Raw genomic sequence first — 24,094 nt, 5'->3', positions numbered from 1 at the left:
AGGTGTGTAATGGCATCTCGTTGTTTGAATTTGCATTTCCCAAATGACATGTGATGTTGAGCATATTTTAATATTTATTTGCCACCTTTATATATTTTCTTGGTATGTTTTCTATTCAGATAGATCTTTTGCCTGTTAAAAATATGGATTGTTTTCTGATTGATGAGTTTGAATAGGTCTTTGTATATTAATACAAGCCCATTATCAGATATGTGTTTTGCAAACATATTCTCCCAGTTGTGGCCAATCTTTTCATTCTCCTAGTAATGTCTTTCATAGAACAATTTTTTTTAATTGTAATATAGTCCATCATATTAACTTTTTCTTCAATGGAGCATGCTTTTGATGTTGTATCTAAAAATCCAAAATCACCTAGATTCTCTCTTGTTATGTTCTAGGAGTTTTATAGTTTTGCATTTTACATTGAGATCTGTGATCCATCTGGGGTTAATTTTTGTAAAGGGTGAAAAGTCTTTGTCTAGATCCATTATTTTACATGTGGATATTCAGTTGTTCTGGCATAATTTTTTTTTTAAGTTATAGTTTCTGGTTTGGGAGAATGGCACTGAAACATGTATATTGCCATATGTGAAACGAATCGCCAGTCCAGGTTCGATGCATGATACAGGCTGCTCGGGGATAGTGCACTGGGATGACCCAGAGGGATGGGATGGGGAGGGAGGTGGGAGGGGGATTCAGGATGGAGAACACATGTACACCTGTGGTGGATTCATGTCAATGTATGGCAAAACCAATACAATAAAGTAATTAGCCTCCAATTAAAATAAATAAATTTATATTTAAAAAAAGTTATAGTTTCTCCACTGAATTGCCTTTGCTTCATTGTCAGGGATCAGTTGACTGTATTCATATGGTTTTATTTTCCGGGCTCTCCATTGTGTTTTGTGGATCTACTTGTCCCTTCTTTCACCAGTACCATACTGTCTTTATTAATGTAGCTTTATAGTAAATTTTGAAGTTGAGTACTGTCAGTCCTCCAGCTTTGTTCTTTTTCAATATTTTGGTTGGCTGTTCTGGGTCTTTTGAATATAAATTTTAGAACCAGTCTGTTGATGGGCACAAAACTCGCTGGAATTTTGACTGGAATTGTGTTGAGTCTATAAATTCAATTGGTTTTCACTCTTGAGTATCTGTATGCACACATAGAATATATCTCCATTTATTTAGATCTTCTTTGATTTCTTTCATCAGAGTTTCATCATTTTCTTCATATGGATCTTGTACATATTTTATTATATTTATACCTAAGTATTTCTTCTCTTACATTTTGTTGCTGATATAAATAGTGTTATATTTTTAATTTCAAATTACAATTGTTCATTGCTGGTAGATTAGAAAGTATTTGATTATTTTTATTGACCTTGCATCCTGTGACCTTGTTATAATTGCTTATTGTTCTTTGTTAAGTTTTTTGTTGGTAGCGTGTTAATATTATATATATTTATTATATATATTATATATATATTGAGTAAGAATGAGAGGGAAAAAATCCTTAAAACTGTAAGCAAACTGAAAAAAATGAACCCAGTTGTATTGCAAATGAACAGCATAACCATATAGGAAGAAAAACTAATCTAATTAACTACTAAACATGTCATTTGACTGAATACCCTTAGTTGAGTGAGGAGAGAATGTCTACAAACAAATCCTAAACTTTTTAGAAGATTTACTGTAGTTGTAAGAAATAAGTAATATGAAATTATTTGGAATGTATAGTAGAATTGAGTGAATAAATATGTTGATGTTGTTGAGAGCCAGGATTCTCACTGTGGAAGAAGGCAGATACAGATATGAAATGGGGCAAAGCCTGGAAAAAAATACCCTATGGCAGTACATTGGAGTTGAATATAGCAGCATAAACTCATGACTTCTAATACATTTCTAATACACACAAACACATATATATATTTGAATGTGTATGCTTACATACACTTATGTATTCCTAATTCTGTCAGCTGAAAAGGCCCAGAAACATACCAGAGTAAGTACATCTGGCACCCAGATAATTGGTTCCTAATACAGTTTCCCAAACTAACAAAGGAATCTAGGCTCCGGTAGGAATTGTTAATTCCAAGGCTAAGGCAGGAAAGGTACAGGATGAACCTGGAACAATGTGTAATGCCAGAAACTGAAGAAGTACTTTAAAAAAGCAAATTAGGACATGTCAAGGGGACACAGGAGCCAACTTAAGGGGCTCCCAATGGCCAAATCTGGGATGTTTTGAGCATCAAAATAACTAAGGGTTGTAATAAACTATAAGCCATTGAAAAATAGGAATTATTTTGCTGTTAAAGACAAAGAAAGACTGAGAATCTATAGGTACCAGATTAAAGGAAACTAAAGAAAGATAATAGCTAAATGCAATATGTGATTCTGAACCAGATCTTATCCTCACTGAAGGAAAAAATATGCTACAGAGGACATCACTGGTGTCATTTGACAAAACGAGAGTAATATGGTAGATCACAATATCATACCATGGTCAAAATTCCTGAAATTGCTAATTCTGCTATTGATATTTAATGGAATCATCTCCGTTTTAGGAAGTATACTTTGAGTTACTTAGGAGATAATGCGGCATGATATACGAGCTTACTGTAGGGATAATGGGGCATGATACATGAAGCTTACTGTCAGATGTTCAGAAAACCAACTTGTATGTATGTGTATATGCACTGACTACTTCGTATGAATGCAAATGATAAATGGAGCAAAACCTTAACAATTGGTGAATCTGGGTAGAGAGTACACAGTTTCTTTTGTATGTAACTTTTATGCAAGTTTGGAATTATTCCAAATAGAAGATTTTGTTTTTAAAGGCTGGTGCTTTGCAGGCACAGAATATTAAGGTTAATAGAACAGACTTCTGAAAGCACAAGGTTTGATAACGTCAAGCATTTTGAGGGACTGTTACATGGAAGAAGTATTAAGACTTTGAATTTGGCTAATCTTATTTTGTGTCAGTATGCTTTGTGTAATATCATTATAGCACATCCAAGAGCTCATGACTGGAATGAGAGGTAGGAGTTCTTTAAACTTTGTGGAGTCTTCAGTATCATTCAGTACAGAGAAGTGCAAAGACTGGCTCATCAGGTAGAGTGAATGAATGAATAAATGAAAAGAACTGGGTGTAGAAAAATGGGAACTGGTAGCAACTTGAGAGCAGTGTCTTCTCTAAAGACTTTCAAGTACAAAAAGACAAAACCAAAAAAACCCTGTGTAGTACTCCTGTGGGTTGTGTCTGTTCTGGGAGTGACTAGTGGGGACCCCTAATCTTACCTAATCTTCCTCTTTTTATTCCAGGTGAGGAAAGGGTACCAAAAGTCACAAAGCAAAATGTGTGAGATAATGAAAGGTGTAAGTGTGTGCATATATATCAAAAACACACCATATTTAATGAAAGAAATTAATATTCACACATTTGTACTTCTGTACAATTTTGAGTAATATATAATTTTAAGCTGTTTACAAATAGCATGTAATGCTTCAAATATTACATAATGTTGATAATACATTTCTAGCAGAAATAAATATATTGCACTTAAAAAGAACTTCATTAGATGTTACTTCATAGTATTAGGCTTATAACTTCTTTTTCCATAAAACATTTCCCATGCCCTTCCCCCCACCCCCAACACACACACTTCATTACAGTGACTGTTCTCACGCAATTCATTAAGCAAATAAACACAGCAAACAATAGAACTATGATAGAGTCTACTAAAGAGGCTAGATCAAATTTTATCTTTTAGGAAATGAAAGATTTTCTTTTAGGTTTCTGAAACTAACAAAAGCAACAACTAAATATAGTATTTTAAAGTACCAGAAGTAAAATACAAGTTGTATTTTTTGTCCAGATGTACTATTCACCAAAATGTTTTTATTTTCTTATTATGGGGAGGGGGGATTAGAATTATCTAAGGGAGAGACAGAGAAGTAAAGACCAAAAAATACTTAATTGTCTATCAAATATTAATAAATGAACCTTTGCATATTTAAGCATGATGAAGAAAGCTAAGTACTGGCATATTTTATAAGTGACATGGGATAGTAGTGACAAAAGGATGTTATGATTTCCTAAAATTTTAAACGTTTTAACCTTCCCTTTGCTTGTTTACATAAAAATCCTTATTCTAAAATAATACAAAAATGTATAAAATGTATCCACCCAAGCCCAGCTCTCTAAGGGAGGCAGCTGAAACTCTTTTCTGTCCAGTGCTTTATTTCTGTCCAGTCTAGATGTAGAGTATGATATTGTTTTGTTTGTAGTAATTATCAATTCATACACATTTAATAATGAAAAGTTTTCTTTAGTCAATGCAATTGAGTAAAAATGTTGTTTTTCTTGTAATATTTGATCCTGCACATTATACAACTGACATTTTGAACTTTAGTTACTAAGTCATGGTTTGAGTTTGACCATGTTTTCAATGGGGTGGTCAAGTCACTGTTTGTTTTATTTGAAGTTCATTTTTCTTAATATTATTCAACTTAAATATAAGCAGGACAGCCTGAAAAGCTAATGTGAAATCCAGAACTGGGATAAATATCCTAATATCTCTGTGAAAAATTTTTAGTCTGTATGAATAGGCAGATGCTTTGCTGCTAAGGATACTTACTATTCTTGGGCTTTTGGGGTTTCCATTTTACCCCCCAGGATGGGTACTGTGACTAGAGAAGTGCAATGACAAAGATACGGATAATAGTGGAGGGAGATGGTTTTGGAATATCTCACAAGTCAGTGTGACTCCTGCACAGGGTATTTACTAGATGAGACATCGTCATCAGGAAGCCTAACATCTCCTACTCTGTGCCCACCTACTAGAAATGATGGTTGACCTTTCAGACAATATACCATTCCTATAATTCCGCAGTGTAATACAACTTCATTAATGTAGACCTTGTTACCTAATAATTTGTGTTATGTTAGACACAAACTGGATAGGCTTACCTTTATACTGCCAACGGTAGGCAAGGGGCAGGGGTTAGATTTACTAAGTAAGAGAAATGAAGAGCTTACTCAGAATTATTGATAAATATTTTAAAAACATATCACATATGTAGAATCTACTAAGTTATGTATTAATTCTTTGGGGTTAGATAAAGCCATTCAGGCAGAGCTGCTTTTTAGCAGCACTACACATTACCCAAGCTTTTTGATACCATAATATAGCTGGGGGGAACCCTGAATTTATTCCAAATATACCATAAATCATGCTCTTTACCATTCAATTGCCTTTCTCACTAATTATCTAGTTCTTGCAATTGCTTTTGATAAAACAGGCTTTATAGAGTTTTAAATGTTAAATACCCAAAGAGTTAAATAATAAATAGAATAGCTCAGAAGGACCCTTGTGGGGCAAACATCTATCCCTAGTTCCCATGACTAGTGACTGATCAGGTTAAGCTCCATTTCACTTGTGCTTTTACTTTCTTGTTCAAATAATGCTAAATACTTTTTTTTTTAAGTATCTGATTTAGAATTTCAGGTGTGATTTTCCAAGAGCATGCTTTGGTGTCTTTGTCTCTGCTTTTTTCTAGTATGCTACTTATTTTTAGTCTTATATTGATTGATTACAAAATAAAGTTATAAATTCAGGGCTTACTATCATAAAACAGTATTTAATAAAAACATATAAACCTACTTTGAGACACACCAGTTGGGAAAAAATGTCAAAATAGTATTAAAACGATCCTTTCATTCGCCTTGAAAAGAAAATTCAGGTATGGGTTCACTTTAGTAGACCAGTCATTTATTAGAGTGTTAAGTAGCATCATATAAAATAGCAGTCACTTTTGTTATTCCTGCTTTAAGTAGTAGTACTCTATGTTAAAAGCACTGACAAACAGGCCACCTATTAAATAGTAAATCCTTATCCTAAAGTCTGTGGATATTTACTTTAAACATTATGCATAACTAAATTTTTAAAGAAATGCACATCTGAGCTATGTTTGAAAGTAAACTACCTGTGAATACTATAGCATAATGTGCAGGAAGTTAGAAACAAGCTTCAGTGTCTGCCATGGGACTTTGAGATGTTCAGTTAATGCAGCTTCATAAATAAACCTTGGGATACAGTGGAGAAAGGCAATTGCAAGGTCCAACAATAGCATCAGTTAGACAGGCTGTGCCAATTATACCTTGTTTCATAGGCTGGAAATGCCCAGGAAAGGCATTTGATATGGAAAAGCCTAACATTAAAACAACCAAAGAAAACCCCGAGTGTGATACGATAAATATATTACATTTCACTTTCAAATACACTTCTACTCAGCAGCAAGATTTCCCATCTCTTTGAACAGATTCAATACTTTCATAGTTAGAACAAAGTAGAATGGATATTACATTTAAAAAAAGAGTATTGGGGAACTTTGTGAAGAAGACAGGTTAAATCTTGTATCTAGAGTGCATTATATCTACAGCTGAAGGACCACAAACTTCATTAAACCTTTGTTATTAGGGAAATGAACTGTTGCAAAATGCCAAATATACTGCCCTGATTGTAAATGCCTACATATATATGGCTCAAAAATAATACAAGCATAACTATGATATAGTTAAACTATTATAAATATCAAAATAAGCCTTAAGAAGATAGCAAGAGTTGAAAATAAAGTGGATAAATTCTTTAGATTTACTTATAAGCACTTTTAACGTTTCAGTCAGGGTATCATCGTGTTAACATGCAATTTCATATTTATGGACCTAGAAGAAGGACTGAGTCACTGAATGTAACACAGTGAGAAAAAGGAACCAATCAGATATATGAACATATAACTATTCATGACCGTAGGTTAAGTGGTTAAGTAGTGGCTATATGGGCATTGAGAATGGTCATTCATAAGCCTTGTCAGTCAGCGGCAGTGGCTGATCAAACAACAAAGCAGATTTATTGAAAATGAGAATTTGATCTGGTGCATTTTAACATCCATAAGGTTTTCCAAGGGGCTTCCCTGGTGGCTCAGGGAAAAGAATCTGCCTGCAATGCAGGAGATGCGGGTTCGATCCCTGGGTTGGGAAGATGCCCTGGAGAAGGAAATGACAACCCACTCCAGTATTCTTGCCTGGAAAATTCCATGGACAGAGGAGCCTGGTAGGGTACAGCCTATGAGGGTCACAAAAGAGTCAGATACAACTTAGTGATTAAACAACAACAAACGAAGTTCTCTCAAAGCTGAAGTAAAAATGAAAGGGACTTTGGTACTCACGGCAGAAAAATTCCTTTCAGAATAGGGCAACCATCTTTTTATTATAGCTGTTAAGTGAAACAAAGTCTCACATGTCAAGGTGTAGAGACTTTGAGTGTCCCTCAGTGAATAAGTAAGCAGTGTATTTACAATGCAGCCTAGAAAAAGAAAACCTCAGTTTTACAATGTAACAAACAGAGCCTCTTATTTCACAATTGAATATGGAAAATTTTTCCTACATAAATGGCAAATAATTGCAAGAAACAGAATTAGGAAGAAAGAAGACAAGACTGTGAAAAAGAACTTGTCAGGTACTGGCCCTTTGGTATTACAGAAAGAACTTTGTGAAGTCATTACCACCTACTCATCCACAAAATAGGATGCATTAGCATCATCTCAGCTCCTTCCCCAGCAAACTAACACAAAGGAAAACGAAACATGCTTGAGCTACAGCACTATAAATACTTCTCTATTGGCTCTCGTTTCCACAGACAGAATTGACTTAAGTTAGTCATTATGCATTATGGTCAGTATGTTATACAGTATTGCCCCTTTGAAGATTCTTTTAACCTGTGGAAACTGGAAAGAAAACCTATACATGTTGACTTTATACATTACTGCATTGACACAGCATTTTTAACCACTAGGAATAATGCACCTTAAGATTCATCTGCTTTGTATTATTAAACTTTCTGGGTAGATTGATATCCTTTCAGTTCCAGGACTTAGGCTAGCTAAGAACTTTACACTGATTCTCTCTCAAACTCAAAAGCTGTCCCCCAGCTACAGATGAAGCCTGGTCCATGGTGCTTTCCCTCAGTGGTAGGTTTTATTGTTGAGTCCAGCTCTCCTCTTTCATAGGTCCCATGTCTCCTGGAGAGCCCCTGCTCCAACACCCCACATCCCACCCACCACCCCTGTCCTATATTTGCATACCCATCTGCACATTCTGGATCTGGACTCTCCTTTTAGAAGAGTCATACAAACGGCGTCATCACAGCAGAGGAATGGCGCAGTCCTTGGATAGCAGCATAGGGACCCTGCTGAAAGTAGTGGTGATACCGCGGCATGTGGAATGAGGGGAATGTCGGGCCACTCCCCTGCATGGAGCTGGCAATGGCTGATGGGGTCAGAGGCATCCCAAGTCGGCTGTATGGTGGCAGAGAGCCCTGTATGGGGTGAGGAATGGGTGTTGCTATGGATGCCGTGCTGGTGCCGAGAGCAGTCAGGGACTGTGGGTGCTGAAATGCAGGAAAACTGGATGAAGACGATACCCAGGAGCTAAGAGACAAATTATCAGATGTTGTAAAGGCTGATCCTGAAAGGAAAAAAAAAAAATCTCATTAGACAAAAACTGTACTTCAACATGCAAATCAAGAATTACATTATCTGTAAGCATCAATTTAAAAAAATATATAGATATAGATCTACAGTTTTAAAAGAGAAACAGTTCAATCAGGAGGCATCTCTACCTTTCCACACAAGAGGATATCATTTATACCATATATGGAAGAGAGAACTTGATAAATAGAAAAAGATTTACTCATTAGATTGCCTGCATACTCTGAGAGTGGCTACAGTGCTAGCACCCTGCCTTAAGATAATGACCTGATTCCCTTTAAAGAAGTTCAAATAGCTTATCACTGTCTTAACCTCCAGCATCCCTGTAAGGCTGGACAGACAAGCTTCAACAAAGCTACCTGGTTGCCAAAGCCATTGTGAAAACCCACAAGAGTGTTTTTCTTTTCTTCTTTTTTTTTTTTTTAGCTTCTATAACCCTTTTATTTTTGAAATAATGAGAACATTTACTATGTTGATTATATTTAAGACAGATACACAAAAATCAAACATATTTTAATGTGCCAGCTATACCCAGAAGTTGAAATGTGGGAGTAATAAACACCAAAAATAAACAAAAAATACTTAGAAATTACTCTAAAAAAATGCATGATACTTACTAGAAGTTTTTCACACAACTACTGAAAGATGGAAGGAAAGGTTTTAATAATTGGAGACACATGCCATATTCTGGGATGAAAAATAAAATGCCTTTTTAAAATTCATTTATTCCCAAATTAATGTATTGGTTTAGTATAAAGCCAATGAATGGCTTCCCTGGTGGCTCAGATGGTAAAGAATCTGTCTGCAATACAGGTGACCTGAGTTCAATCCCTGGGTTGGGAAGATCCCCTGGAGAAGGAAATGGCAACCCATTCCAGTATTCTTGCCTGGGGAATTCCATGGACAGAGGAGCCTGGTGGGTTACAGTCCATAGGGTCACAAAGAGTCAAATACAACTGTGTGACTAACACCTTAACTTTAAAAACCAGTGAGATGCCAAACTTTTTTCCACGTTCAATTTGCAAAATTATCAGGACAAATAATGTTTAGAATATTAAAATATTTTTAATTATAACAAGCATAGATTTCCCCTACCAGATATAAAAACATGTTACCATGTTTTAAAAACAAAATACTGTGTTTAAGAAAATAGCATAGTACTGACCAAGATTAGAAGCCACATCAATAGAAAATAACAAATTATCACAATATAAAATATATGTGCATATTGTATTATCATATACTTAGTATGTAGTAGGGGGGCTTCCAGGTGATGCAGTGATAAAGAATCTGTCTGCCAATGTAGGAGATACAAGAAATGTGTGTTTGATCCCTGGGTAGGGAAGATGCCCTGGAGTAGGAAATGGCAACCCACTCCAGTATTCTTGCCTGGAAAATCCCATGGACAGAGGAGCCTGATGGGCTGTATGTAATCCATGGGGTCACAAAGAGTTGGACATGACTGAGGGACTAACAAACATTCAAAGCCTGAGCACACATGCACATCATTACAGACTATGAGGAATAACAGCTTAGTTTCCATAATTTTTTATTAGCTAATTAACAAGTTGCAAGAGTAAGTTTTTCTTATATCACAATATCCAGAAGTTTAAACAAAGGTTGACAGTGAATTTTCCAACTGCATAATTACTAGTAGCTCATTTGGATTTATTTACAAGAGATGTCATATGTTTTGTCTGTTTATGCTATTACTTATCATGGACATAAAAATATGTCCATATAAGACTCTCCCTATACAAACATCCCTGTGCCCAGGCACCCTCTAGTCTCTTTTGTCTGAACTCCCAGATACAAAGAGCTCCTCCCTTAACATATGCAACAGAGCAACTTTTTAATATTCCCGGACTCTCACCACCCAGGACACCACCTCTACACAATACGCTCCACTAAGAGAATCTTCATTTTTTAAATATTTTCCATTCTAATTATTGATCCTAATAAGATATTCCTGATATAAGTAAAACAGATATATTCCCTGATTTTCAGATTGTAAAACAGATTCAGAAAGATTAAGGAACTACCCCTCATATCCACTAGTTCTTTGGTAGTAGATAACAGAGAAATAACTCCTAAGCCCTGACTCAGAGGCTCAGTGTCCTTTTACTGGAAAACAAGCCACAGGAAAGCTTCAGGCAACATAATCACTTAAGAGGTAGAGGCAAAATAATGATCAGCCTCAGGCTGTCCCTTCCTGAAGAGGTTCCTAAAATACTTTGGGGCCATCTCTCCCTTGAGGACTAGAAGTCTCATCACCTCCCTGTCTTTGTTCTCCATTGGGCACTCTTGCTCCTAGCAGTTGCATAGCCTGGAAGCAGTCTTACCTCGATTTTGTGTTGTCTGAACCTCATCCCCCAGCACATCCTCTTCTCCTCCATAGGTACGGATGGGTGAGCGGGCATAGGAATGCTTTTGAATCAGGCTCTCCACACTTTCCCTAGGTTAGAGAATGACACATGGTGAGTAAACCAAAAAGTTAAGTAATCAGAGGAGAGGAGTCTTAAAAATGATGTACTAGTCAGTAAAACCATTTTCTCAGTCAAAAACCCACCACTTCAGAGGCAGACAACATTCAAAACATGCACATTTCATTGTAGATGGCTCAGAAACATGACCTCAAGCATACAAATATAAGAAACTTTGTATTTGTTTCTAATAAATACAAGGAAACAAATAGGACAGGATAGGGACAGTCCCCCGAAATTCTACAAAATTAGGGGCAAACGTGAACAAGGAGCTATAAAATATAACCATAAGAATATAGAGATTAAGGACGTTAAAAAAAATAATGAATTTACCACAAGGAGCTGCAGTCCTGTGACTTTATCAGCTAATGAACACAACACTCACCTGATATGAATGGCACTAATTGAACATCTGATGAAATACTGGCCCATAGTTCAAAATATCATTAGCCATACAAAGACTCGGTGTTTACTAATAAAACCAGTAAGTGCATAGAGTATATGACAATTGCTGAGTCACTTACTCAAGGTCTTAATTCATTATAATATTAGAGCATGACTGTCTTTCTGGGTAACTTGGGTAATTAAGAAAAAAGTCAATTGAGATGTGCAAATTTTAATAAAATGACAACTATAATATTCAAGCTGATTAATCTAATTCAAGCTTTTAATCTAAGCCATGTGTCATATTATTTAAAATGAATTTAGGAAAGAATTAGTTATCTTCACATGAGAAAAGAACTTGCTTCAGATACCCTGGAAGACATCTCTTTGTAAAGTCAGAAAGGCTTGATCATCAATGGGCTGAAATCATGGATGATGTATTTCTAAGGTGTATTCCACTGCCCATCCTAGGCATTTAGACTGCTCTCTCTCAGCATTTAAGTTCAAAAACAGAGTGTAGTATCTGCCTCTCTAAAAATGCCCTAATATAAAATTATTTAAACCTTTTTCACATACACCCAAGAAAAATTGTTTAAATAATAAACTGTGGCTTTGTGAAATATTTTGCCTCTCTATAAGAAGTATATTATATTCATTTTTTCCTTGGCAAATCATTGGTATCATTACTTATTCTCATCTCTAAGAGGGAGGAAAAAAAGGATTTTATTGAAGTGATTTATTTGTGTCAGGCCTGGAAGTGAACTGAAAGCAATGGCAGTTCTTATATAAAGGATGGCATAATTAAATTATTGCCTTTTAAGTGATTGAAAACAGTGGTGCAAATCAGGGCCATCTCTTCGAAGATGTTACAAAGAATAGACAGCCCATGTTGTTTACTTTATGTCTAATCCCTGTTTCCAGTAGGATGAAAAGTGCAAAGAATCTGTTTAGCCTGGAAGACTATTGTGAGCATTTCTAGACTACTGTGCTCTGAAAAATAAGGGATGACTCATTTAATGAGTTAAGTGATTTAGGTATTACAAGCTAGGACAGTGCCTTGTAATGCTCAGTTCTGTTATATCCCAAAGCAAGAGACAGTAGTTAGTTTGGATTTTAATAGATAAATAAAATGGGTAACATTATTGAAGGTTGAATTTCCAATATCTAACACTAACTGATTTTTCTAGGAAAAAAGAATACATCATTATCTTAGGTATCTTTAAGAGATCTCTTCGGACTAATACGTAAGCATCAATTCAAAGAATAATATACATGTGAGAGACACAATCATAGCCAGAAGGTAGGCAAGATAATAGGATAGCTTCAGTTATTATGTTGATTCTGCAAAAATGCTCCAGAAATACTGGAAGTCATCTGAACTATTTGTTCAAACTCCAGATAAGCAAAACCAACATACTGTCATCAGTATTGAGTTGACTGCCAGTCCTCTGTCTCTGAAACTTCAGTACAAATTTCTTAATGCTCAAAAAGCAAAATCTTCCTTTTCCTTCACACTCTTCTTTGCACCACTGCTATACCTAATATATTCCTCTTTAAATGCATTTACTAGATGGATGGCAATTATGTGTTTGCATGATCATCTCTACCACTACACTGTTGGCCTCTGATTGAGGGAGAGAACAATGATTTATCTAGGCTGCTGCTGCTAAGTCGCTTCAGTTGTGTCCGACTCTGTGCGACCACAGAGATGGCAGCCCACCAGGCTCCCCTGTCCCTGGGATTCTCCAGGCAAGAACACTGGAGTGGGTTGCCATTTCCTTCTCCAATGCATGAAAGTGAAAAGTGAAAGTGAAGTCGCTCAGTCGTGTCTGACCCTCAGCGACCCCATGGACTGCAGCCCACCAGCCTCTTCCATCCATGGGAGTTTCCAGGCAAGAGTACTGGAGCGGGGTGCCATTGCCTTCTCAGTAGTGGTTCTCAAACTTTAGTGTCTTATGAACTGTTTATGTCCCCCAAATTCTTGTTGAAATCTTAATCCCCATGGTGATGATTTTAGGATGTGCATCCTTTAGTAGACAATTATGTCTTAAGGGTGAAGCCCTCATGATGGGATTAGTACCCTTATAAGAAGAGAAAGAAGAGTTTGCTTTAGCTTTCTTTTCCTCAGCCATGTGAGGACACAGTGAGAAGATAGCTGTCTATGAAGCAGAAAGCAGGTCCTCATGAAAAACTGAAATCTGCCAGCTCATTGATCTTAGACTCCCCAGCTTCCAGAACTGTGAGAAATAAATGTCTGTTGTTTAAATCTCTCACAGTCTATGGCATTTTTGTTATAGTAGCCCAACCAGACTAAGACAGTGTTCATCAAAATTACCCAGAGGGCTGGCCAAAACACAGATTTATGGACCCCACCCTCGAGTCTTTGATTTAGTAAGTCCAAAGTATGGCCTGAGAATATGACTCGCAGTGTGTTTTCAGGTAACACTGATGCTGCTGACATGGAGCTCACACTTGGAGAACCACCACCCTAGTGTAGTAGGTACTGGAACCTGCTTAGCTCAGATCCCAGTCCTGCCACTTGTTCTGTGTGCCTTTGGGCAAATCACTTCACTTCTCTGTGCCTCAGTTTTCTCATCTGCAGCATGAGGATATTAGGTTTTACTAATTATTACTATTAATAATTAATTCTAACGGGAGGGAGGTCTGAGAGGGAGGGACATGGGTGTGCCTATGGCTGATTCTTATTGATGTATGACAGAAAACCACAAAATTCTGTAAAGCAATTAGCCTTCAATTAAAAAAGTTTTTAAATCTCACTAGGATTATGTGATACAGGCTTTAGACATTAGTCATCCTTGTTACTCATTTCACTTTGGTAAGTCGTGCAGGTAATTCATTTTCTATTCACTGGAAACTTCTCGCCAATTATCTTTTACATGTGTGGTCGTAACAGAGATGTGAAGGACTTGGTATATTTAATTAAGTCAATACTAGACTGAACTCAAAGAATAAACAAAATAATATAACTTAAAAAAAAAGATTGAATGAATTAAACACACAGAGTTTATATTGGCATTTGGCATATAATAAGTGCTCAGTAAATGTTTATAGGTAACAAAATTAAAACTATTAAGTTTCAAAATCATATTTCTAAAGCTGGCTACATAATCACAATCATTTTAAATTAAATTGAGACTTCTAGTTGCTATAACATGCTATGCTTCATTTAAACCATCCTATAATATATATGTCACAGAGAAAATTAAGTAAAAATTAAATGTTATTTCAATTTACATTGTAACTTTCTCTTTTTCTAAATATAAACTGGAAAAAAGCTACATTCAGGGATAAAATGTCAGATTCATTAAAATCAAATCTAATTTATAGGAAACAAAATATTTAACGTTATCCTTGATCATCAGTTTTCTCATGTTTATATCATGTCTTACTGAGCCTTTATAAATAACTGCTTGTCACAATATTCTTCTGAAGATTTATGCAGATAATGTTATAAATTACCATTAGATAATATATCAATATTTGTTGCTTCCACAAAGTACTTAATAAATGAAAACTTTAGATAATATAATTGAAGATGTATTATAAATCATTAATTTTAATTTGAGAACAGAAATACACACAATATATTTTGGAAAAACAAAGTAATTCTAATCTTTTTAAAAGCTCTTTCAGATTTTAGTTTATTTTTATTTATTTGACTTAATCTTACTAATTTTTCTTTTCAATAGTAATCTGCATTTCTGGTTTTATATCATTATTAGCAACTTAAGTAAACTGTACCACTGTGGGGGAAAAAATAGTTCCCTGAGTCTAACCTTTGTGACTAGAACCAAGGTCCCAAGCAAAGTACAGATTATGCAGCCTCTAAAAATAAACTTTAGTAAATTGTGAGGCAGGGAACAAATATCCTTTGTACAGATAGAAAGACACAAGCAAGAAAAAAGGAGGATAAATTATGACCATGAATCAACTGTGAATAACTTTGGTACTCTATCACATTCACTGGTTTGTTTGACACTGTTTTGTAATATAAATGTTTCCTCTTAGAAGCTGTGAATAAATGAGTAACATTTTAAATGCAGGAACATAGCTTGCTAGTTAAAAGAGTTTTGTTGTAACTTCTTATCATTCTGTTAAAAGTCATCCCTTCCTTTCTGTGGTTATTGTCATCAGACTATTTCAATTTACTACATTAATAGATTTTATTTAAAAGCAGGCTTTAACCTGGTTACCAAACAAAATAACTTTCATTTTATACATACAGTCTCTTACACTAACTCTGTCTTCATTGGAGATGATGGAAAAGAAGTTTCTTTAATAAGAAGCCATGTAATCAGATTCCTTATCTGTATCTGGTCTCTGCCTTCTCCCATTAAATGAAGGTATAGCAGGGAAATGGTGGGCTGGATAGATGATCTCTAAGATATATTATGGCTCTAACAATTTATGAACCTACAAATATATAAATAGAAGTAAAAATTTTAAAGAGTCATTTTGAAAAAGTCCAGTACTAGTTGCAAAGAACCCTGAGTTCTAACCCCAAATCTTGTACTGACGAATTCTGTGATCTGGCAGATCACTCTCTAGGTCCCACTTGCCTCATTGGTATAATGATAGGGAAACTAAAAATAGTTAAAAATCTTTTTGTGGTTCTTTTTGTCTTTAGTGTAGATTCTACTAGAGTGTTTTTGTTTTGGTAGTCATACCACCAACCTAATGATACACATTTAAGTTCATGTTTTATTGTATTTTTTCTTTTTTGGAATTGAAAAAAGCATAATTTTCTTATATGGTTATTTAAGAAATGATTTACATGATTTCAAGACAAATCTAGAGCACATGGCATATTCAAAGGCAAAAAAAAAAAAACAACAAAACAAAACCCAAATACACTCTAGTAGAATCTACACTAAGGACAAAAATAGCCATAAAAAGATTTTTAACTGTTTTTAGTTGTCACATTGTTGGAGATATCTAGACATACATGTTCTGAGATTGCTATACTTCTATATGCTGTGGGATAAAGCAAAGGAGCAATGACAGAATATTCTATAATTCCTGGTGTCACTGAGAACTAGAGGCTCAGCATGAATGAAAAGAGATATAGGTGTAAGGTCAGAGAGGTTCAGTAAAAACCTTATCATTCTGAATAGAAGTGGAAAGGATTAGTATGAACTCAAGTAGGATTTTACCTTTAAGGTACATGTAGGTATACACACACACATACCCTTCAAATGAGAACAGAGTCTGTCTGGGGAGAGGAGGATTCTGAGAGGTGGAGACTCACATTTGACTTATTTAAAGTTGGAGCCCTGGATTTTTACACATTTAAAATATCATTATTTTTCCATTTTATAATGCAAGTTTGGGAAACATTGGGGAAAGTATTTTCTACTTCCTTAATAATAAACTGGATTGTGTCTTAGAAGCTTTTCTAACACTTACTTTCCCAAATGCCTTTTATACTGTTTTCTAAAGGCCCTGCAAGTTTCTAGTACTCTGAAAGAGAAAAAAAAATTACAACCTATTTTTCAATTATTCATAATTTCTGAGGCATAAGACAAGATATATAAAAGTGGCATAGATATTAAAATGTATAGATACTTTTTAAAAGTATGCATCTCCAGGTTGTCACTTTGTCCTCCTGCTCTGCTGTCTTTCTTCTGGCTTGAACTACAGGTGCTAAAATGACCCCAAGAACATGTCTCAAAAAGTACCACTGTAAAGACAGGGAGGAGAAAGTCCTGGCAGAGATCACCTCTCACCAGCTTTGTCAACTAGCATCACCACATGGGCCTCGAAATGAAATTCTGAGTTTCTTCATTTCAAATATCATTCTAAGAAGGTAAAATTTCTGGGTAAGAGTTTTCCTTGCTGCCATCATTTCCTCAGGCCCTTACAGCTCTAAGCCTGGGATCAGCAAATTTTCTCTGTAAAAGCCAGATGGGAAATATGTTAAGCTTTGTAGGCCTTAGGATCTCTGTCATATATACACAGCTCTGTCATTGTAGCCCGAAAGCAACCACATATACATAAATTAAAATACATAAATTGAAAAACGTGATTGTCCTTTAATAAAAATTTATAGACAATGAATTTTAATTTTATATTATTACATGTCACAAAATGTTATTTTTATAACTTTTTCAACCATTTAAAATGTAAAGACCATTCTTATCTTGAGGGCTATACCAAACAGGTGGAAGACAATAGGGTTTTCAAACCCCTGTTCTAAGCTATTTACCATATTAGAGATGGGCCCCGCTTACCCCACACAGCTCTTATGAAAACTTCACTGCCTCAGAAACTCCACAAGCCAGCTTAGAGCTATGTTAGAACCAACACTACTTTCTTTCTGGCACCAGAAGTCCTTATTTCCTGTGAACGTCTTTAGCAGATCTGCCAAAAAATAATTGATGCTCCATTGCCTGATATAGATAAAACTATAAATTTTCAGAATATCAAATTTGCAACCTTGTTTCCAGAAGTTTTCTTCTTTGGCTAAACTAATAGAGAGTATTTGAGCTCTGAGCAAAAGGACCTGATTTCCCATTGGGCTTGTGTCCAAATTTCATGTGTTTGAAAGTTTTGTTCAATGCCAGGGAGTTTTAAACATATTTTATAGAGACTCTCAATATGAATCCTGAACCACTAAGGTGAGATAAGCCTATGTATTTAATTCTCTGCCCCCCCTGACATGACTGAGAAAACACGGTGGCGTGCCAGCTGCAAACTGACATGTCAGTCACAGGAAAGGACGTGAAGGGAGCACCAAACAGCTCGAGTTCGCTGCTCTATACGGAGGAAGGGTACCTGGGGGCAGTGAGGGTGTATGCAGTGGGGAAGAGATGAAAAGCCCTCTGTCAGAGCTTAACCTAAACCCCACCTTGGAGCAGCAGAAATCAATGATAGAGGCAGGTCTTTGAGCAGCTGATGAGAAGCAGATTCTCACACTGCTGGAGGCTTTGAGGAAGGAATCCCACAACAGCACGTGCTCAGCTGCACACCATGGCTTTGGTACACTGAAAGGTGTGGGGCCAGTGACCATCACGGGCTCTGGAAAAGGGCCATGAGGTTGCTTTATTGGGCATGGAGAGGGAGCTGCTGATTTCTAGCTACTGAGGCAGACAGGGTAATTTGATCAAAGTTAATGTAAAGTTAAAACTCCCTTTTCCAAGGCTATCTCCTCCTATCTGCAACAACTTCCTAACCCGAACAGAATAATTATATTTCCACATGGGCATACTCACAATAAATTTATAAATTATTACCCCTTTTTCAGTCTGCACCTGAAAGATTTCATAGATTCACATGGTTTTATTCACAATTAATCTCAGCTCCTAACACTAAACAGACACTCCATTCTATACATGAGCTAGAGAAAGATAAGTGGACATTACAAAAATACTCCGCAATCCAAAAGAAGAAAACTAATTTTAAAAAACGTTAACAAGCAATCTCTTTTGAAACTGCCTTGTTCCAGGCAACAGGGAGAAGTATTTTAAGTCTCTAACTGTACTTTCAAGTTTTTAGTGAGATTTAAGAACACCCTGTATTGATAAAGCAGGACTAGCAGACATGAAAAGAAAACAGTTTGGAAATGTAAAAGTATACTTGAAAAATAACAATATAGTAACTACCACATTTTAAAAGAACTCAATAAGGAGAGCAAACAAAATACCTGATGCCATGGAAAACAGACTCAACATATTAGAAGATTCATATAAGAAATCCTTCCAGTATCAGAGTAAACAGTTAAAAAGATAAAAATTATTAAACAATAGATAAGAGAAGTAGGGGATTGATGTAACATATATACAATAGGAATTTTAGTATGTCTGAATAGAGCAGACAGATTAGAAGCCAGAAGAGGAGAAAAAAATTTTTCTTGAGATGAGAAACAACTTGATTTTTCAAATTGAAGGGCTCAATTATATTGTAAATATTAATGAAAAAAAAATTTACAGTTAAATACTGGTACAATTTCCGAATTTCAAAGAAAACTTTCTAAAAGCATATTTTATCAGACAGAAAAAAAAAGGCAACTTTCCCACAATGGAAAGTTTCCCACAGTGGGTTTAGCATCAGCTTTTACCCTATCTACAGTATTTAAAAACTAGACAACAAAGAAAGGTTGAAAGAGTTCTGAGGAAAAAAGCTGTGACCCTAGTCAGGTTTATGATAATGGCAACGGATCCTCTCAGATATATAGGAACTAATAAAGAGAATAACCCATATCTCCTTCCTCAACCAATTACTCAACATTTATCAACAGCTGAGAATAGCCTGAACACAATTTCAGTAATGAGTACAACAGAAGTGAACATTAAACAGTGAAATGAATAGGACTAGAAGTAAATTGAAGTGATTTCAGTTGATGGATTTCTGATCCTTACATTAAGAAAAAGAATTTAAAGAGAAGATGAAGAAGATACATGAATAAGAAGCTGGACTTTAAGTCCCAGATTATTTAAAACAAAAGTATAGGTTGAGGGAGGGGCACTACAAGGAAATAATCACATAATAAATATCTCCAGTATTCTGGCCTGGAGAATTCCATGGGTTGTACAGTCCATGGGGTCACCAAGAGTCGGACATGACTTTCACTTTCATTTCACTTTCAAATATCTCCTATTTTACAAGAAAAGAAAATATATAGTTTCATTCCTAACAATAACATAGAAATATCAATTTTACAATTAAGTCTTTCAGAATTTAAAAGCATATTTAAAAGAAATATAATGAATAAGAGAAAGGACTTTGGTTTCAGACAAACCAACCTGGGTGTGAGGCTCAGCTGTCACAAATTACACTATGTGAATTTGCATAAAGTATTAATCTCTTTAAGCTTCAGCTGAATAGGAATGATAATCATTCTTTATTATAGAATTATTTTGAAGTATAACTGAAATAAAATGTGTCAACTATATAGCCCACTGCCTGTAACACGTGGTGGCTATGGAATGTTAACCATAATAAAGAGGAGGAAGACTGGATAAATTTAACAAAAGACAGGAAGAGAAAATAAAAGGTAAAACGAATAGCTGAACTTAACAAACAGCAGAAACAGAAAGAAACAAAACATATCAGCAGGAATACATGTAATACTTGTAATACTTGCAGACAAAATTTTTCTATTAAAACACAAAGACCTTCAGACAAGTTTTTAAAAATACACATACTCTATATGACATTTTACAAAAATACATATCATTATTTACTCAACAAATATTTGAGTGTTTACTATGTACCAGGCACTATTCCAGGTTCTGGGGATATACTAGGAAACAAAAGGCAAAGCACTGGACCAATCAGCAATAGGGGCTGCATATGTGAGTATAAAGGCCCTAACTGGGGCTGAGATGGACCTGGCTATGTAAAAAAAAAAAAAAAAAAAAACAAGCAAGACAAAGGTAGATGAGTTCAGAAAGATAACTGGGAGGGTCCGGATCAGACTCTATGGAACCTTTCAGGCCTTGTCTGGACTTTGAGTTTTACAGTGAACGGGAAGATGAGTCACTGGAGAGTTCTGAGCAAGACTGATATGATCTGACTTTTTTCTTAAAAGATCATTCTGATTGGTGAACTGAAAGCTGACTTAAGAGCAGTAAGAATGGACATAGAAAAATCAACAGAAAAACAGATGATAGAGTCCTAGATAAATCTAGGAGTGGTAGCAGCAGGAATGGTAAAAAGTAGTTGGACTTCTCTGGATATAGTTTGAAAAATTAGTCAACTGTAATTAAGAGACGCTTACTCCTTGGAAGGAAAGTTATGTCCAACCTAGATAACATATTCAAAAGCAGAGACATTACTTTGCCAACAAAGGTCCATCTAGTCAAGGCTATGGTTTTTCCTGTGGTCATGTATGGATGTGAGAGTTGGACTGTGAAGAAGGCTGAGTGCTGAAGAATTGATGCTTTTGACCTGTGGTGTTGGAGAAGACTCTCGAGAGTCCCTTGGACTGCAGGGAGACCCAACCAGTCCATTCTGAAGGAGATCAGCCCTGGGATTTCTTTGGAAGGAATGATGCTAAAGCTGAAACTCCAGTACTTTGGCCACCTCATGGGAAGTGTTGACTCATTGGAAAAGACTCTGATGCTGGGAGGGATTGGGGGCAGGAGGAGAAGGGGACGACAGAGGATGAGATGGCTGGATGGCATCACTGACTCGATGGACGTGAGTCTGGGTGAACCCTGGGAGTTGGTGATGGACAGGGAGGCCTGGTGTGCCGCGATTCATGGGGTTGCAAAGAGTCGGACACGACTGAGCGACTGAACTGAACTGAACTGATGTAGAAGTGAAAGTCTCTCAGTCGTGTCTGACTCTTTGCGACCCCATGGATTATATAATCCATGGAATTCTCCAGACCAGAATACTGCAGTGGGTAACCTTTCCTTTCTCCACGGGATCTTCCCAACCCAGGTATCAAACCCAGGCCTCCCACATTGCAGGCAGATTCTTTACCAGCTGAGCCACAAGGGAAAGTGAGAGATAAAGACAAGCCAGGAAGGGTGACTCCCAGTCTTTTGGCTGAGCAATGGGAAAGATGCAGCTGAGAAGGGAACTGTAAGAGAAGCACAGATGTAGAAGTGTGTGATTGGGCATCCTGTCATAGATGTGTGAGATTTGAGGTACCCTTAAGGGAGAGGGAAAAAGAAGAGAGACAGCCAGAGCTTTGACTCTAGGGAAACCAGAACCAGAGGTGTAAATTTGACAGAAGTCAGCATATAACAGCATTTAAAAGCAGGAAACTAACTGCTCATATCACTCAGGACGGGGATGTGGACTGAGAAGAGAAGAAGTCCAAGGACTAAGGCCTGGACCGTATTACTATCTTACAGATAGAGGACAAGGGGAAGAACCGAGAAGTGGATGGAGAAAGAATGGCCAGTGGAGTAGAATAAAAACCAGAAATTGTGAGAGGTCTTGGAAGCAAAGAGGAAAAAGGGAGAGAATAAATGACAATGTCAAACGCCAGTAATAGGTGAAATAGGACTGAGAAGTGACCATTGAGCTTAGCAGTGGGGAGTTTACTGGTGACCTGGACATGGGTGGACTGGTGGAGTAGTAGATGAAACTCTAAAAGACAGGGTAGAAGAGACAAAGGGAAGAGAAGAACCGAGAAGAAAATGCACAGAACTCTTTTTAAGGAGCTTCACTATAAGAAGGAGGAGAAAACTGGGAGAATCAGTAACTCAAGAGACACATGGCATCAGGAGGAGGCTGTTTTTCACTTGACGAAAGAAATGTCAAGATATTTGTTTAATGATGCAAGAGAAGAGAGGTCTCTTGCTGTTAGAACAAAGATTTTTAAAAATTAAAAGGCAAATAAAACCAACAAATGTTAAGGTATAGCAATATAAGGTTAGACAAAGCAGAACTCAAGACAGGCATTAAATGGGATAGAAGTAAATGCATATCTGACTGATAAACTATGGAACAAACCAAAAAAGTAGTTAAAGGTACTTAATTCACCCCAAGAATTCTCCAGATGAGTTTATGCACAAGATTGTAAAGGATCACATCTTTGGATTTAAACTGATCAAGCAATAAAAAGCAGGAAGATATTTCAGTTCATTCAGACTAGCAGAAACCTGATACTAAAAGCTGACAAGGAAGAAGAAACAAAATGTATCTCTATTATGAAGACTGATACTAAAAGTCTTAAGTGTTAATAAAATATGGGTAAATTAAATTCAGCAATGTATTACAAGAAAAACAGAATCCAGATAGGATGTATTCCAGAAATACAAGGATGGAAGGATGGCTCACCATAGACAATATGACTAGAATTAATCCTATTGTTATGTACAGTAGAAAAATAATTCAAATTGTCTCCATGCATGTTAAAAGAGCATTTAAATTCAGTAACATTCAGAATAGCAAAAAGTTCTTAATTTAGGCATGGAAAGGTATTACTTCAGTATGATAAAGAATATCAATCCAAAACCAAAAGCCAATGAAAACCATATATAATGATAAAATACTAGAGGCATTACTAAATAAGTCAAGAACAAGAGAAAAATGCTAACTATCACAATTACATTTTAATAGTGTTCTGGAAATTTTAATCAATGTAATATAACAAGAAAAAGACATTGTAAAAAGCATGAATATTAGAAGGAAAAAGATAAAATTGTCATTTTTGCAGTTGATATGGAGATCTAAGTGGAAAACTCAAGAGACTAAAAAGAAAAATTATTAAAACTAATGTTTTCTAAGTTCAGTAAAATGGCAGGATGCCAATGACATATAGGAATCAATAACTTTTTATAGACTAGAAAATTCTATTTTCAAAAATAAGCCACCCCTAAAATAACCTTCTAGTACATGCAAGACAAAAGAAATCTATCATGAGCCATATATGTAATTTTAAATAGTCTAGCTGTCAAAGTTTTAAAAAGCAGATGAGATTAATTTTAGTAATTTATTTAATGCAATATATCTGCAAAATATTATTTCAGCATGTTATCAGTATCCTAAAACTACTGTTGAGATATTTTCCATCTTTTTTCACACTAAATCCTGACAATCAGTGTCTGTTTTTTGTTTTTGTTTTTTTGGTACTTACAGTACTTCTCAATATGGAATAGCCACATTTCTTCACTAACCATCTGTGGCCATTGGCTATTAAACTGGACAATGTAATTCTAATAAACCTAGCTATGTGCCTGAAAAAAATGTGTAGGACT

The 24,094-nt window shown here is 35.8% G+C and overlaps 1 protein-coding gene across 1 annotated transcript in view; it reads right to left on the bottom strand.

Annotated features, from left to right (window-relative positions):
- Positions 1-3,395: 3,395 nt before the first annotated feature.
- The window catches only part of TBX20 (T-box transcription factor 20), a 48,235-nt gene continuing 27,536 nt past the window's right edge, over positions 3,396-24,094 (bottom strand). The window contains exons 7-8 of the mRNA XM_019958779.2: positions 10,893-11,005; positions 3,396-8,527 (exon numbers count right to left, since the gene is read on the bottom strand). Coding sequence (XP_019814338.1) covers positions 8,187-8,527; positions 10,893-11,005 — 454 coding nt within the window. The 3' untranslated portion in view covers positions 3,396-8,186. The remainder of the gene's footprint in view (positions 8,528-10,892; positions 11,006-24,094) is intronic.

Source organism: Bos indicus, chromosome 4 (genome assembly GCF_029378745.1).
Source record: "Bos indicus isolate NIAB-ARS_2022 breed Sahiwal x Tharparkar chromosome 4, NIAB-ARS_B.indTharparkar_mat_pri_1.0, whole genome shotgun sequence".
NCBI lineage: Eukaryota > Metazoa > Chordata > Mammalia > Artiodactyla > Bovidae > Bos > Bos indicus.
The sequence above is the reverse complement of the archived record's forward strand: the minus strand, read 5'-3'. Positions and strand labels throughout refer to the sequence as shown.